The 16458-nt window shown below is 37.0% G+C and overlaps 1 protein-coding gene and 1 pseudogene across 1 annotated transcript; one reads left to right on the forward strand and one right to left on the reverse strand.

Moving 5' to 3' along the window:
* Window positions 1–16458, forward strand: part of LOC128196231 (uncharacterized) — a 194970-nt pseudogene that overhangs the window by 129296 nt on the left and 49216 nt on the right.
* On the reverse strand, window positions 14027–16061 carry LOC108338106 (uncharacterized). Its single transcript, XM_052876596.1, has 5 exons — window positions 15477–16061; window positions 15269–15395; window positions 14879–15157; window positions 14692–14796; window positions 14027–14608 (listed from the first exon to the last, which is right to left on the reverse strand). The coding sequence occupies exons 1-5, from the start codon at window positions 15956–15958 to the stop codon at window positions 14084–14086; spliced, it is 1518 nt and encodes a 505-aa protein (XP_052732556.1). The 5' UTR covers window positions 15959–16061; the 3' UTR covers window positions 14027–14083.

Consider the following 16458-nt stretch of genomic DNA (forward strand, 5'->3'; position numbering starts at 1 on the left):
CATATAATGTCTTTTTCAGTAGATAAACCTTGCCTTCTTGTCCTTGAAGAGCAAAACCTTTTGGCTATTCCACGAAAATTTCTTCCTCCAAATATCCATTTAGAAAGGCTGATTTTACATCCAATTGATGTATAAGCCAACCTTTTTGTGCAACTAGTGCTAGCAATAACCTTATTGTGTCAAGCCTAGCAACTAGGGCAAATGTTTCAAAGAAATCTACCCCAAACATCTGAGCATATCCCTTGACAACAAGTCTTGCCTTGTACTTGTTCACAGAACCATCAGGATTGAACTTGGTTCTATAAACCCACTTTACTCCTATGGCTCTTTTATGACTGATAACAGTTGAAAACTGTTATTTTCATGCTTAAAATTGACACAAAAAACAACCTTTACACTTAGAAACTAGCTTGAAATCATGCTTTTATCAATATTTTCATAAATAAGAGAGCTGGACAGGTTTATGCTTGATTTCAGTGTTTTTGTGCAGGTTTTAAGGTGAATTTAGTGAAAGAAGTGAAGAAGGAGAGAGATGGAATCAGAAAAATCAACTAGTCAACCAGAAAAGTCAACCAGTCAACCAAAAAGTCAACTAGTCAACCAGAATACGAAAAAAGTCAACCAGACGAGTTTTGGGCCAGTTATATGCGATTTTATGATCTGTTTGGGCCTGGAACCGTTTTCTATTATTTTTATGTCCTATTTAAAGACCTAGATGTCTTAGGGTTGGTATCTTTGGCAGAAACAAAGCAAACACTCTCTCTTCCACCCCTTTGAAGGAGGATCTTGGATGCTCAGGCTACCTCTTCACCTTTCTAGGGTTTTATCTTTCATTCTTTCATTATTGTTCATCTAGGTTCACCATGAATATGGTGAACTAAACCTTGTATGTTTGTTGGGGAATCAATGTAATATTTTGAAGCTCTCATATATGGAATTTGTGCTTGCATCTTAATCTAAGATTTATGCTTTCCTTCATCATTAGTTAGGGTTTTTCCTCTTTGCCTAATGCTTTTTTTGTTTAACTCATTCAATGCATGATTATTGATTTTGTCGATACGGGAACGTATGGGGAAGTCTAGATCCGGGGAATTTCTCCCAATATTATATTGGTTGTCGTTAAGCTCCTGCACTTGATGAACTAATTATTAGGAATGCTAGGAATTGTATGAACTCGTAATTAGGGAGAAGCCTTCTTTGAAAGGTACTTTAGAGAGTGGCATTAACAATGATGATTTGAATGTTGAACTCCTAAAATATATGAGAGTGGATAAGATGAAATTGAACCCCAACAACATATTCATATATATATTTCATTGAAAGTGCTTGTCTTTTCCTTTTGCCATTGATCAACCTCATGCATACATGTTTATTTTCGTCTTTTGCATTGTAAAATCCAATTATTTTGTTCTTAAGTCTTAGCTAATCAACGAATCACATAACTAAACTAGGCCGTGTGATGGACGAACGCCCGAGGAGAGACCGAAGACGTGACGCTGACTCCTCGAAGCTTCCTCCAGAGAGATGAAGACGCAGCGGAATGGAAACGAAACTCAAGATTGAAGTGGAAACTGAGAACGAACACATGAAAACCTAGGATCTAAGGTCTAATCGGTGGAAGTTGAAGGTATGGAAAATGAAGATGGTTTGTTCGGTGAGAAACCCTAGGAGGACGAAGAACTACTGATTTAATCGGTGAAACAATGAAATGAACGGAGGGAAAGAGGTATAATCGGTGGAAAGTGACTTACAATCGGTGAAAAATGGAGTAGAAAGGCATATCTGAGGTTGTAGACCATGGAAATCTCGAGAGCGAGAGTGAGACGCGAAGAAGAAAGAGAATGTGGAATGTGCGTGTCTGATGTGCGTGAAGAAAGAAGTGAGAGGCGCGGTCTGAACGTGGCTGACGCGTTGGATTGGAGACGTATTGGCAGCTGACGCGTGCCAGATGTGGCAGTGGAGGAGAGGAAGCGTGAAGGATGAGAAGCACCGTGAAAATGGAAAATGAAAGTGAGAGAGGTGCTTGGAAGGTGGCTAGAGGAAGTCCTTGGACTCTCTAGCCTGACTTTCAAGAGAGAATAGTTTCTATTTCAGAAAGTCTAATTCTCATTAATCTCAAAAGTCCTAATACAAGAGAGGAGTTGGGTATTTATAGTAACCCATGCTCCTTAAGAGCTAAGCTAGGAAAAGTAAAAATATACAAGGAGGACTACGTCAAGGAGGATTCCATCATGCCCTCCCCCTTAAGAAAAGATTTGTCCTCAAATCTCGCAATCGCCTTATGAAGAAGCTCCACACAATCTTTGGGAGCATGGCCATCTTGGAGTGGCCTTATTCTTTTAGATCTAGTTTTCTTCCTCCTGGATCAAACACAAATCTGCAATACACATCAAATATATCTTCGGTTAATATCAATCCAAGAAAGAATTTTTCGTTAAAAACAAGAGAATAAGAACTTCTAATACTTTGATTAGTAATCTTTGAAAATTTTAGAAGTCCAAATTCAATTTTATCTTGAGTTAATTGTTTTCTTAAAGATAACAATAACTCAAGATTTGAATTGTCATATTTTGAAAATGTTTTCATGACAATTGGTTTGGTTTTCATGACAATTGGTTTGAAAGAGAAGTCAAAAATTGAAAAGTAATCAATTATTGGAAAAGAAGTTAAGATTTGGAAACCTTCCCTTTTAGGTTCCACAGTCTTTGAAAGAGTAGGATTTGTCATCAGTAACAATTTCTCCTTTTCTTTCTTCTCTCTTTCTTGCATTTCTCTCTTTTCTTCTTTTCTCTCTTCTTCTCTTCTTAATTCCTCTCTTCTTCTCTCTTCTCTTTTCTCTATTTGTTCTCTCTCTCTCTTCTCTTCTTCTTTCCTTTCTTCCTATTCTTTTCTCTCAATCTCTCTTTCTCTTTTCATATCCTTGATCTCCTTAAGTCTTGCCCCAAATTCTAATTCTCTACGAAGAAACCCATGATCATTTAAACTCTCAAGAAATAATATTCCATCATCAATGCAATCCCTAATTAGTTCTAGGTTTCTTTTAATGCTTGAAGGCAAAAACTTTCTTCTCATGCAAGCTTTTAAATCATGCCAATCACGTATGGAGGACTTTCTACCTTTCCTAACATGATATTGTCTTTCATCCCACCACTCACTTGCATGCTCTTCTAACTTAGAGAGATATATACTAAGAACATAATATTCACTCTCTTCACAATACCAAGGATTTATTTTATCAATTTCTTTTTCCCAAGCTAGGTATGTTAATGCACCTATGTCTTTACCAAAGGATGGAAGATTCCTAGCTTGTTTAAACATTTCATCAACTTTATCTAACCTAGAAGACCTATATGAACCATAAGAAGACATCTTTGTTTTTAAAAGTTTTCTTAATCTAAAGGGTTCAAAACTTTCACTTAGACAAGTCCCAGGTAAGAGAGGTGAGCTAAAGAGTTGCTTAAGTACCAAGTCTCGCCTTGCCAGAAATGTCTTAGGCTACTAACTAATTACCCCTTAAACTAAAATCACCTTTAGAAACAAAGTACACAACTCAAACATTCTCAAACAATTAAGCACAAAAAAACTAGACTCTCGGACTCTAATGTGATAAGGCTTAGAGTTTAATCCCTTTTAGCCTAAATCACCCCTAAACGTGAAACACATATCAAATCAAGCAAAACACTTAAGAAACCAGCGGACTCTAATGACCCCTACGAGATACACAAATCAAGTCAATATTAAAGTCTACTCCTATGGTGAAGCTTGTAGCTTTGGCTTACAAGACACATTCACCTGTCTAGCTATGCTAAAATTAAAGCAAGTAAAGTTGCCAAGAGTTTGAAAGAGCACCAAGGACTCTTCCAAAGCACTTGGACTTTATAAAAGGCCCTTTTACAAAACAAAAGCTAAGGCTAACAGTAGGCTAACACAAGCCTATTACAAACAAATTGAAGAAAACAATTACAAAGAAAGCAAACTATGCTACGGTCCTGGTCCTGGTCCTTGTAAGCTACAATCCACTTTTGATGCCAAGTCCTTGTGCCAAAAAGATGTACACTCCTTGATGGACAAATTTGTAAGCACCAAAATATGATGTCACAAACTTGTTTCACAATCGGCAAGTATGACCGAATCGTTCAAGTAATAAACTTGGTAAGACCAAGTATCGTTCTTCCCAAAGGACTCACGGCCTAGTTTAGTTGTGTGGTTTGTTGATTAGCTAAGACTTACAAACGAAATAATTGGATTATATTATGCAAGACGAAAACTAAACATGTATGCATGAATTGATCAATGGCAAAGACTAAAGATAAACACTTTCAATGGATTATATGAATGAATATGTTGTTGGGGGTCAATTTCATCTCATCCACTCTCATACATTTTAGGAATTCAACATTCAAATCATCATTGTTAATGCCACTCTCTAAAGTACCATTCTAGATGGCTTCTCCCTAATCAAATAGTTCATACAATTCCTAGCATTCCTAATGATTAGTTCATAAGTGCAGGAGCTTAACGACAACCAATATAATATTGTTAGTATAATATTGGGAGAAATTCCCCGGATCTAGACTTCCCCGTACGTGTCCGTATCGACAAAACCAATAATCATGCAATAGAATGAGTTAAACAATGCACGCATTGAGCAAAGAGGAAAAACCCTAACTCATGATGAAAGAAAGCATAAGTCTTAGATTAAGATGCAAGCATAAATTCCATATATGAGAGCTTCAAGAGATTACATTGATTCCCCAACAAACATACAAGGTTTAGTTCACCATATTCATGGTGAACCTAGATGAACAATAATGAAAGAATGAAAGAATAAACCCAATAAAGGTGAAGAGGTAGCCTGAGCATCCAAGATCCTCCTTCAAAGGGGTGGAAGAGAGAGTGTTGCCTACGTTCTGCCAAAGATGTCTAACCCTAGGACGTGCAAGTCCTTATATACTATTCTAGAGTTACAAAAGATTACAAAAGCCCAAGCCCAAAAAGTGCCGCTCAGCGGTGAGTGCGCGTCACGTTTCTTCCCCTCAGCGGCCATTTTGCCCCTCAGCGTGACTCCCGCAACCTCCTGAGTGCCGCTCAGCGGTAAAATGCCGCTGAGCGGTGCTCGCGACTTCTCTTTTTGCACTCTTTGCTTCCTTTTATAATTCCACTTCTCTCCTTCTTTACTTCTTTCACTAAATTCACCTCAAAACCTGCACAAAAACACTCAAATCAAGCATAAACCTGTCCAGCTCTCTTATTTCTGAAAATATAGATAAAAGCATTGATTTCAAGCTAGTTTCTAAGTCTAAAGGTTGATTTTAATATCAATTTTAAGCATGAAAATAACAGTTTTTCAACTGTTATCACTCCTGTTGCTGGTTCGGCCACCTTTGGCCTTTTTTCTAGCTTCTGGTTCATCCTATAATCACAAATGCACAAAACTGCGGTGAGTATTCACTTAGTTAAAACAGATTGCAAAAGAAGATATAGGGCAGTAAGAACTTCCCTTTCTCTTGGCTGCACAAGCTTTCCAAGCTTTCCACTAAGAATCTGCTGCTGCTCAATTAATGGTCTCAACTTATACTGCACAAACAATTCTAACTAAATCAACAGATCACACAATTCTAATCCTAATGATTGCAGGCCATACTAAAGAATTTAAGCATATCAAACAATTTGATATAAAAGAAACTCCCTTTAGTTCAGATGGCTGCTACTGTCTTCACTGAAACAGCTCACAATTTACAATATGCTACAGTACCATCAATATTGCTTTTCCCAAACTACACAGAAAATTCACACTAAATCAGCAGTTCATGCAGTCCACAATGAACAATTTAAATCCAAAAGAGTTTAAACAGTCAGAAGCAATTAAACTAGATAACTCCCTTTAGTTCAAAGCTTCCAAATTAAATGCTTAGGTTGCTGTTTTCTCAGTAATTTCCTGCTCAAGCTAAACTCTCAACAAATCAGTTCTGCACACACCAAAATCAAACCAGATTCTATTAGACACATGCAAATGGTCATTATACCAGATTCAAAGAAATGTAAAATCTAAGCTGAAACCAAACTGATTAAACAACCACCCAGTCTAATCAAAATCAGATTAATCCAATGCAATGCAGAACAATTCCAATTCAGAATTCAGATTGGCTAATCCTAGTGTACAAAAACTGTCATACCAGATTCAACATTATAGCAAGAATAGTTCAACCAAAACAAAAGCAATTTAAGGTGAAAGAAACTCCCTTCAGTTTAACACTCCCACGTGAATTGCTTCTGCTTCTGGTTGCTCATTCTAAACTAATATCAACTTCTATTGGACACCCTGCACTGGTTCATTTCTGCATACAAAATCAAACCCAAATCCAGCAAATACAAATAGGAATGGACATTAACAAGATGCAATAGATGTAATTCAATCAATCTGAACAAAACTGAAATCTGCATGTGATTAATACCAGAAAAATATTTTCTATATGCATTTGGAAAAATGATCTCAACAAAGAAAGAATGATGGTGCTAATAAGGACTCAACAGATTTCAACAATTGTAAGCAAACCATGAAATCAGTAATCACATTCAGACATATAATATCTCACTGAATTCAGTAAATAGTTTATAATCGAAAATGAATGCAAGAGCAAATTAAAACAATCACAATTGCTCTAGTTTGCTCACTCAACTCCTTTTCCCTGCACAATGAACAATTATAAACAGTTAGATTAACAATGAATTCTCTATTTCAAAGTACCAAGGAATTAGGCCAAGTTAGCCTTACAAAACTCACTACACTCAGGCTTCTCTTTTGAAATTTAAAACACATAAATGAAAAGGTTTGGAAAGGAGATTCTCCCTTGGCAGTTCAAAGCTTGAGAGTCTTTCAGACCACCACCACCTAAGATGCTACCAAGCACACAAACCCTCTTTCAAATTCCAGAAACCAAAGTGTAACAACTTCTCAAACAGGCAAAGGATAGGCAAGGCAAAGTGATATGCAAAACAGAGCAGGACAGCCACAAAACAATGACAGCATAGCAGATCTATGGCTTAAGACAACTCTAGATCAGATGAATAAAGCAATCAAAGCTCAAATTATGAATAGCAGAATAGATTGCAAATGTGATAGACAAAACCAGAGTTATCAACCAAGACAAGCAAGAAACAAAGCTTTGAATAATGTGAGCACTCAAATAGAACCTAAGGAATAGAACTAGAACAGATTAATAAAGCAAGAAAAGGGACTTAAGTTGAACCAATACTGAACAAATTTGATTTATAAATTGGCATACCAAACTGTTTGACATTGTGCCTCAGAGAAACTTGTTTTATTTTTCATATTTGATGTTCTGAATTAGAGGCAGCTATTGTGAATTGCACTAAGTCCTTCAACTCTTTTTTTTTTAACAGTAACAGTAGGATTAATCCTTAATTGCTTCAAATGTTATTGACTTACAACTCTTGCTACAATCCACAATAGACTAAGATCAATGCAGTTTACAAATCAGCACTTTACTTGTATCAGATTAATGGTTCAACTTAATAAAAAGAAAACACATAATTGGTTTCATTGATAACTTTTGAATAACAAAACAGCAAACACAAATGACTCTTGAATATGATTGAACTAGAAGCTTAGCAATGAACTAATACCAAGCAGAACAAACACACACTCAAAACATTAACACAGACTTCAAAGAAAAACCAGTTCGGTGTAGCTGGCCAAAAGAGAGGCTGATGCTGCTATAAGCATCTTGCACCCAAGCTCAATGCAACATTTCATAGCTTAATTGGTGTGCATTTGCTATCCACAAGCAGGTTCAACTTTCAGCTCACAGAATTTCAAAAGTGCAATACAATTACATATAATGATCAGCATCAAAAACTCAAGACAGCTTCAGATAAATGAAATGACATTAAAACTGCTATTGAAGTCTGTCATCAAGCTCATTCAATTGAATGTCACTGCTTATGATGATGGACAAATCTTACTCAAAGCAAAAACTCAACTGAATCAGTTAAACTCAGATTTATTTGACAATTAAAACAAAGCAACATGACATAGACAAAACAGAAGTAGATTTTAAAACTTAAAAGACTCAAATAAGAAGATTCACCGAATTAAAATGAAATAAGACTCAAGGCACAGGAAACGCAACTTGAAGACCGAAACAAGATTTGCAACAATTCAAATCAGAAAAACAAATCAAGACATTAAAGGAAAATGATGAACAACTCAGAAATTAACAAAACACAACAAAGAGGCGAAACAGAAACGCAAACAGAAACTCAGAATCAAGACAAAATCAAAACACAAAACTAGAACAAAGACAGAGACGCGAATCAAACTGAAACAAAGTTCGAAACAGAGATACTTACCTTTGAAGCGTGCTGGAACTTGAGCTCTGAATACCACTTGATGGACGAACGCCCGAGGAGAGACCGAAGACGTGACGCTGACTCCTCGAAGCTTCCTCTAGAGAGATGAAGACGCAGCGGAATGGAAACGAAACTCAAGATTGAAGTGGAAACTGAGAACGAACACATGAAAACCTAGGATCTAAGGTCTAATCGGTGGAAGTTGAAGGTATGGAAAATGAAGATGGTTTGTTCGGTGAGAAACCCTAGGAGGACGAAGAACTACTGATTTAATCGGTGGAACAATGAAATGAACGGAGGGAAAGAGGTATAATCGGTGGAAAGTGACTTACAATCGGTGAAAAATGGAGTAGAAAGGCAGATTTGAGGTTGTAGACCATGGAACTCTCGAGAGCGAGAGTGAGACGCGAAGAAGAAAGAGAATGTGGAATGTGCGTGTCTGATGTGCGTGAAGAAAGAAGTGAGAGGCGCGGTCTGAACGTGGCTAACGCGTTGGATTGGAGACGTATTGGCAGCTGACGCGTGCCAGATGTGGCAGTGGAGGAGAGGAAGCGTGAAGGATGAGAAGCACCGTGAAAATGGAAAATGAAAGTGAGAGAGGTGCTTGGAAGGTGGCTAGAGGAAGTCCTTGGACTCTCTAGCCTGACTTTCAAGAGAGAATAGTTTCTATTTCAGAAAGTCTAATTCTCATTAATCTCAAAAGTCCTAATACAAGAGAGGAGTTGGGTATTTATAGTAACCCATGCTCCTTAAGAGCTAAGCTAGGAAAAGTAAAAATATACAAGGAGGACTACGTCAAGGAGGATTCCATCACCGTGAGTCCTTTGGGAGAACGATACTTGGTCTTACCGAGTTTATTACTTGAAACGATTCGGTCATACTTGCCGATTGTAAAACAAGTTTGTGACATCATATTTTGGTGATCATAAATTTGTCCATCAAGTTTTTGGCGCCGTTGCCGGGGACTCGTGGTTTAACTGGTTAATTTGTGTAATTATTGATTATCTTTGACTTTAATTTTGAATTTCTGTTTTTATTTTCTGTTTTTATTTTTTTGGTTTTTATTTGATTTGGTTTTATTTTATTTGATTTTATTTGATTTGATTTGATTTGATTTGATTTTATTTGATTTGATTTTATTTTATTTTATTTTATTTTATTTTATCTTATTTGATTTGATTTGATTTGATTTGATTTTATTTGATTAGATTAGATTAGATTTGATTTGATTAGATTAGATTTTATTTGATTTGATTTGATTTGATTAGATTAGATTAGATTTTATTTTATTTTATATTATTTTATCTTATCCTCTGAATCTTTTATCTTCTGAATCTATATCTTCTCCTATATCTTTTTGTGCTAACAAATCTTTTCTAGGGTTTTGTTTTCTTGTGCATGCAGGAAGCAATTAGAACAAGGAGCAAGAAAACAACAGAACCTTTGCTTGAAGGTCTAGACGAGAGTAGATGGAGGAGAAGAATCCGAACATCTAGAGAACTTTTCCCTTCTCCAGAAACTCTCTTACAATCATCACCATAAGGTTCTGTTCATAGCACAGAAAATATGGAGAACAACAACGTTAGAAGAACTCTTGCTGACTACACCAATATAGCTGGACCTCAGCACTTTAACAGTATAGCTAGACCTAGAGTCAATGCAGCTAATATGGAGGTCAAACCAATACTGATTCAACTGGTGAAAAGCAACCAATTTAATGGGTTATCTCATGAAAGCCCATATGAGCACCTCACTACCTTCAATGAGATTTGCAACACAATCAAGATTAATGGGGTGCCAGACGAAGCTATCAAACTTAGCTTGTTTCCTTTCTCGTTGGGAGGCAATGCTAAGCTTTGGTTGAATTCTTTCCCAGAAGAAAGTTTCACAGAGTGGGAAGCAGTGGTCGAAAATTTTTTAAACAAGTACTTCCCACAATCTAAGGTGACAAAAGGCAAGCAAGAGATTTCTTCATTTAAGCAGGGTATGGAAGAATCACTAGGGCATGCATGGGACAGATACAAAAGCTTGCTAAGAAAAACACTCACGCATGGCTTTGAAGATCAGGAAGTAGTCTTAACTTTCCTTGGAGGGCTTGGTTCACAAACCAAGATGATGCTGGACGCCTCAGTAGGAGGCAATATTAAATGGAAAACTCTAGAGGAAGCAACAGAGATTATAGAAAACATGGCTACTAGTGATAATGAGCTACACAGTGAGAGAGGAGCTCCTATGAAAAAAGGAGTCCTCCAATTACAAACACATGATGCCCTGCTAGCTCAAAACAAAATTCTAACTCAACAGCTGGAGACTCTGACTAAAACTCTTGCACAATTACCCAAAGAGTTGAAAACTGCTGCACAGGTACAAACCTAGTTGTGCGAATTGTGTGGAGGCGACCATATCAATGGTCAATGTGCCTTTCCAGTTGAAGCCGTGGAGGATGTAAACTACATGACCAATCAGTACCGTCAAGGAAGCTACAATCAGGGGTGGAAACCACACCCAAGTATTGGTCAAGGGCAAACTGGGCAAGCTGGTCAATATAATAAGCAGCAGCAGCAACCCACCTTATGGCAACAGTTATCTATGCTTAATGAAAGGTCCATGAGGATGGAGGAAACTCTCAACAATTTCATATAGAAAACTGAGTCTACCCAAAAGAGCACTAAAGCTGCTATCAAAAATTTGGAGATTCAGATGAGGCAGATCACCAAACAGGTGGAAGAAAGGCCAAATAGAAATTTTGGGGCTAATACTGAGGTTAACCCCAGAGAAGAGTGCAAGGTGGTACAGAGTGTTGATGATGAGAAAGTTGAGTTAGATACAGAAGAGAGAAGAGAAATAGAGAGCAAAAGCACATTTCCTTTTCCAATCCATCAAGGGAAACAACTAGACTTCACAGAATTATTCAAAATGGTGGATAATGATGCACCTTGGGAACAGATTCTACAACAGATTACGGTTTACACTAAATCTAATGAAGAAATCTCTACAAAGAAAAGACGTAGAGATGATGAGGCAAAGAAGTGTATATCTATTAAAAAAGAGTCATTCCCTCCTAAAGCAACAGATCCAGGCAGTTTTTCTATCCCTTGTACCATAGGGAAGAAAAAGGTGAAGAAAGCTCTCCTTGATTTAGGTTCAAGTGTTAACTTGATACCTTATTCTTTACTGGAGCAAATCGGCAATGTTAAAGTGAAACCTGTAAAGGTTAATCTAATAATGGCCGATGGATCTTCAAAGGAGCCATGTGGGATTGCAGAGGACATTATAGTTTGTGTTGGCAAACTTCAGTTCTTGGCAGACTTTGTGGTGATGAAGATGGAGACAGAGAAGATACCTATCATACTTGGAAGACCGTTTATGAAAACGGCCAGAGCTATCATTGATGTAAATGAAGGTATAGTAGTGCTCCAGGACAGGGAGGAGAGAGTGGTTATAGACGTCTTTAAAGATGAGACGCAAACACAGGAGGAAGAAGCTAGTTATAAAGCTGCATTTCAAGATGCACCCATGACTAGCCGTAAAGATGAAAATCTCAAGGTTGCAGGTAACCATTGTTTGTTGTTTCAGGTACACAAAGAAGAAAAGATTGGAAGAGGAGGAGAAATTCCTGGTGACTGGGAGAAAAGAAGACTCCAACTTGGCACACCTGTAAGAATCAAGAACAAGTTGTGGGTTGTGAAGGGCTTTAAAGAGAAGGAGATGATAGAGATAGAGTCTCCACATTCTAGAAGGACCAAAACAGTTCACAGGAAACAGCTGAGGAGTTGGTGGGATGACAACATCAACTATAAAGAAGGAACTTGAGCTTTACTGGGTCAAGCTAATGACGTTAAAAGAGCGCTTGCTGGGAGGCAACCTAGTGATTTTAGAACTTTTAAATTTTACTTTGGTTTGTAATTTTTTAATCTGTTGAACATGATTTTGTGAATATTTTGCTGAACATAGCATCTACTGATGGATGCTATGTGGTTAAGTATCTACTGAAGGATACTAAGTGTGTAACACCTATTGATGGGTGTTGATGAGAAAATTTTGCACCTACTGATGGGTGTTGGTAAGTTTTAAACACCTACTGATGGGTGTTGGTGGACTTTGGGTCAGGCTCGTGACGTTAAACAAGCGCTACCTGGGAGGCAACCCAGCTGATTGATTGTTTTTGTTTGTTTCATTTTAGTTGCATAATAGGGTTTGCATAAGTATTCTAAACATTGAATTGCAGGGAACCAGTGAGGGGCATGTTTAGGAGGCGCTTAGGTTAAGAAAAGAAGGAGAAGAGCACTTCACGAAAGTGCCGCTGAGCGGTAAAACAACCGCTGAGCGGTACTATCGCAGATTGGCTTTGGTTGCCCCTTAGCGGGACCCGAGCCCATTAGGGTATTTTTATACCCTAAGCTGCGTTTTGGTTTCTCTTTTCAGACTCTTCTCTGCACACACACTCCTACATACCTTTTCAATGGTTCTCTACAACTTTTCCCTCATCCCTTTTTAGAAAATCTCCCTTCCACTCACTTGCTCACTAGTTTTCCATCTAAGTTTGGGGTTGGGAGAGAGCATCATTGAAGGGGCTGATTTCTTCATTGTGGTTTACTAATACTTAACAATGTATCTTTTGGTTTTGTGAATTATGTTTGATGCAGGGATGGCCTCCTCATCGGGCAAAAAGAATCAAGACTATAAGATCCAAGAAGAGGAAGATACAGAGGATAGCTCAGATTGATGAGGAGCTGAGATAGCATTTACGGATAGAACATCTTGTGTGGTATTGTTAAATATTCAAGTTTGGGGTTGTTGGGAAAACATGAAAAAGGAAAAGCATTGAGCTAAGAGCTAAAAAAGTAAGAATATGCAAAGAAAAAGAAAAAGAAAAGAAAAAAAAAAGAAGCAAAGCTCAATGCAAATGCAAAGGCAAGTTGGGAAGAATAAGAATAACTGTGTTGTTCACTACAAGAAAAAAGTGTATTACATACAACAAAAATCCGTATATAAGACCCAAAATCCGTATATAATACGTCTTTATATACGGATTACATACGGGCAAAAATCCGTATATAATACCGTCGTAGCTAAATTTATATACGGATAAATTCGTATATAACTTATATACGGAAATTATATACGGATATATCCGTATATACGTTATATACGGATAAATCCGTATATAACTTATATACGGAAATTATATACGGATATATCCGTATATAAGTTATATACGGATAAATTCGTATATAATTTATATACGGAAATTATATACGGATATATCCGTATATAAGTTATATACGGAAATATCCGTATATAACTTATATACGGATATATCCGTATATAATTTCCGTATATAAGTTATATATGGATTTATCCGTATATAACGTATATACGGATATATCTGTATATAATGTTTTAACAAGAGCTAAATAAATACTCTGTATATAGCAGTTCCCCATGCACAACAATATACAAGCAGACCTGGACATTATAGTGAACATTCAGCATTGTTATAAACAAACCTGGACATTATACATTACACATTGACATATAAATTTAATAAGGTTTTCAGATACACTTAATCCACAAAGGAAACATTGTATATGAATACATAAATATTGTTTACATCAATATAACTGAAACATTTGGTAAGTTCATAAACAGATTGTAGTTGTTGTTCTAAATAAGTTCAACAGTAATGGAAATAAGTTCTATAAAATGCCTAATAATGCATGTAATCATTTCCATCTTGTGGTTGTTCATCTGGTGGTTGCTGGTGTGGTGGTTGTTGTTCTGGAGGTTGCTGTTCTAGAGGTTGCTGTTCTGGTTGGACTATATTGGGTACGTCATTTTGAACTTGAGGATTTGGAAGGTTTAAAAATTGTTGTGCAGCCGCGGCGGCTGAAGGCGGAAGGAATGGCAGGAGGACGCCAATAAAGCCTACAAGATTTTGAAGCTGCTGACCATATTGTTGTAACTGCGATTTCAGGTTAAGAATTTCTTCTGAATTTTGAGGTTGAGCAGTAGAAGATGCCTGTGTTTGTTGGATGTAACTATCAACACAGTCATCTTGGGAAGTGACATTTCCAATGCCGTATACGCGTCCCTTGTATTTTCCACCAGCAGCCTCTAACCAACATCGGTTTCTCAATCTTTCCTCCTCCGCAGGGTCTAGAGGAGAAGATGTTGAGACACCAACAGATGCAGTCTCAGATCTAATTTGAGAAAATTTTGCAACAAATTGTTCCTGTTAAATGAATAAATATTATCATTACACATGAGGTTTAAAAACTGAAAATTTATAATGTGATAGAGTTAGTACAAACTTACATGGGTCCGCCTAGACCTTTCGTCCACAAATTCTCCTTTTGATTGACGAATATGTGTCTGCTGAAATATTTCATCAACATGCACAGACCGACCAAGCTCTTGTGACTGCAAACAAAAGGAGTTGTTAATAAATATTTGTAAAGTTTATGATTACAAATATAACAAAAAAAATGTACAAGTTATATACCAAACGAATAGCATGCTCATGCACGCTTATAGATCCTCCAGTGTGCAAACAACCACCCTTTTCAGATGTCTGATTCTTCTTTGCCGTTTCACACTTTTGTCTATAAAGTGGCATGTTCCACTTTTCCAAAAGACCATTCCAAGTATCGTCCCCCAGCCAATCAGGTCTTTTTCCTAGTGTTATAGCTTTTTTATACATCTTTGAGAGTCTATGAGATGCCTTGGTGTGATAATTTTTTTTGACCTTTTCCTCATCTTCAGGCTTCCATGAAACCCTTCTCTGTTATATTAGAAATAATAGGTTTGAATAAGTAAACAAGTTCAAAGTATAAATTAAATGCAGGACACCAACTATTGACTTGTAACAGGATTAGGAATGAAAAGTGTTTACCTTAAAACGTTCGAAGAAGACATCTCTGGTTGACTTAGGGATTGCACCCCATGTTAGCCATGGCTCATCAAACTGTTCCTTGATGGTGGCTGTGATTGCCTTGGATGCAGTTTTTGTAGGATAAAACCTAAAACAAAATTAAACTCAAACATTACAATAATACAACAATGAATTATGTATATATTAATTGAGTTATTTTTTTCCTTACCCTCCTCCAACGGGTGTAATCATTGGACGACTATTGGAACATTCTTCCATGTTATTGGCGGCTGAACTAGAATGTGGATCTGCATCCTCTATACCAGGTGATGCTGCAATATTTCTGGGAATTGATGGGTTAGAACCAACATTGGGAGAGAGTGAAGCCTGAAGATAAGGAGGCACTTGGTATGGAGTGGGTGTCAAGCCAGGCACTTGTATTGGAGTTGGAAGAGATGTACCAATAGAGGTAGGTGAAGATGTAGGAACTTGATGTGGAGTGGGAGTGAAGGCAGGAACAACTAATGGAGGTGGAACAGATCTACCAGTAGAGGTAGAGGTAGGTGTAGTTGGTTGACTGGTTGAACCAATTTCATTATTGAAACGTGTCATCAACTTCACTACGTAAGTTTTCTTCCCCTTGCCCTTATCAAAATTTCCTGAAGGTGGAATAGGAGGGCCAGAAGGACCTGATGCCATATTCTTGAACATAATATATATTTGGTTTAATTGCTTGCATTGTCCCTAGTTTGGCTGCAACGTGTCAAAGTAGTCCATCTTTTTAAAAAAAATTCAATTACGTACAAACTTGGTTTAAAAGTGTCAATTTCGTCCAAACGTATGTAAAATTTGCTTCAATCAAGTCCCTTCCGTTAAATTCACCAAAACGGACGTTAATTGTTCTCTCTCCTCTGCTCCTCTGCTTCTCTGCTCTGCTCCTCTGGACATTATAAAATAATATAATGATAATATAAAATATAAAATAATACATTAAGCAATTATTAGAAAATTTGAAAATATTATGCATATATATTAAATGAAAAAAACAGTATACGTGGACTAAGTTATACAGAACTTCTGCACAGAGTAATGATTGTGAATGAAACTCTCATTTCTCATATATTTATACTTGGTTTTAGTTTATCTTACAAAAACATGAAAACTAAATCTAAACAAAAAGTATTCTTTTCACACCCATTTTCTGCTTCATT

The sequence above is a fragment of the Vigna angularis genome, chromosome 4 (assembly GCF_016808095.1).
Source record: "Vigna angularis cultivar LongXiaoDou No.4 chromosome 4, ASM1680809v1, whole genome shotgun sequence".
NCBI lineage: Eukaryota > Viridiplantae > Streptophyta > Magnoliopsida > Fabales > Fabaceae > Vigna > Vigna angularis.

Coding starts and splice junctions, on each gene's coding strand:
- LOC108338106 (XM_052876596.1), bottom strand. CDS start 15,958: ATGTTCAAGAATATGGCATCAGGTCCTTCTGGCCCTCCTATTCCACCT. Junction 15,396..15,476: donor ATTACACCCGTTGGAGGAGG/GTAAGGAAAAAA, acceptor ATTTTGTTTTAG/GTTTTATCCTACAAAAACTG. Junction 14,609..14,691: donor AAAGGTCTAGGCGGACCCAT/GTAAGTTTGTAC, acceptor TTCATTTAACAG/GAACAATTTGTTGCAAAATT.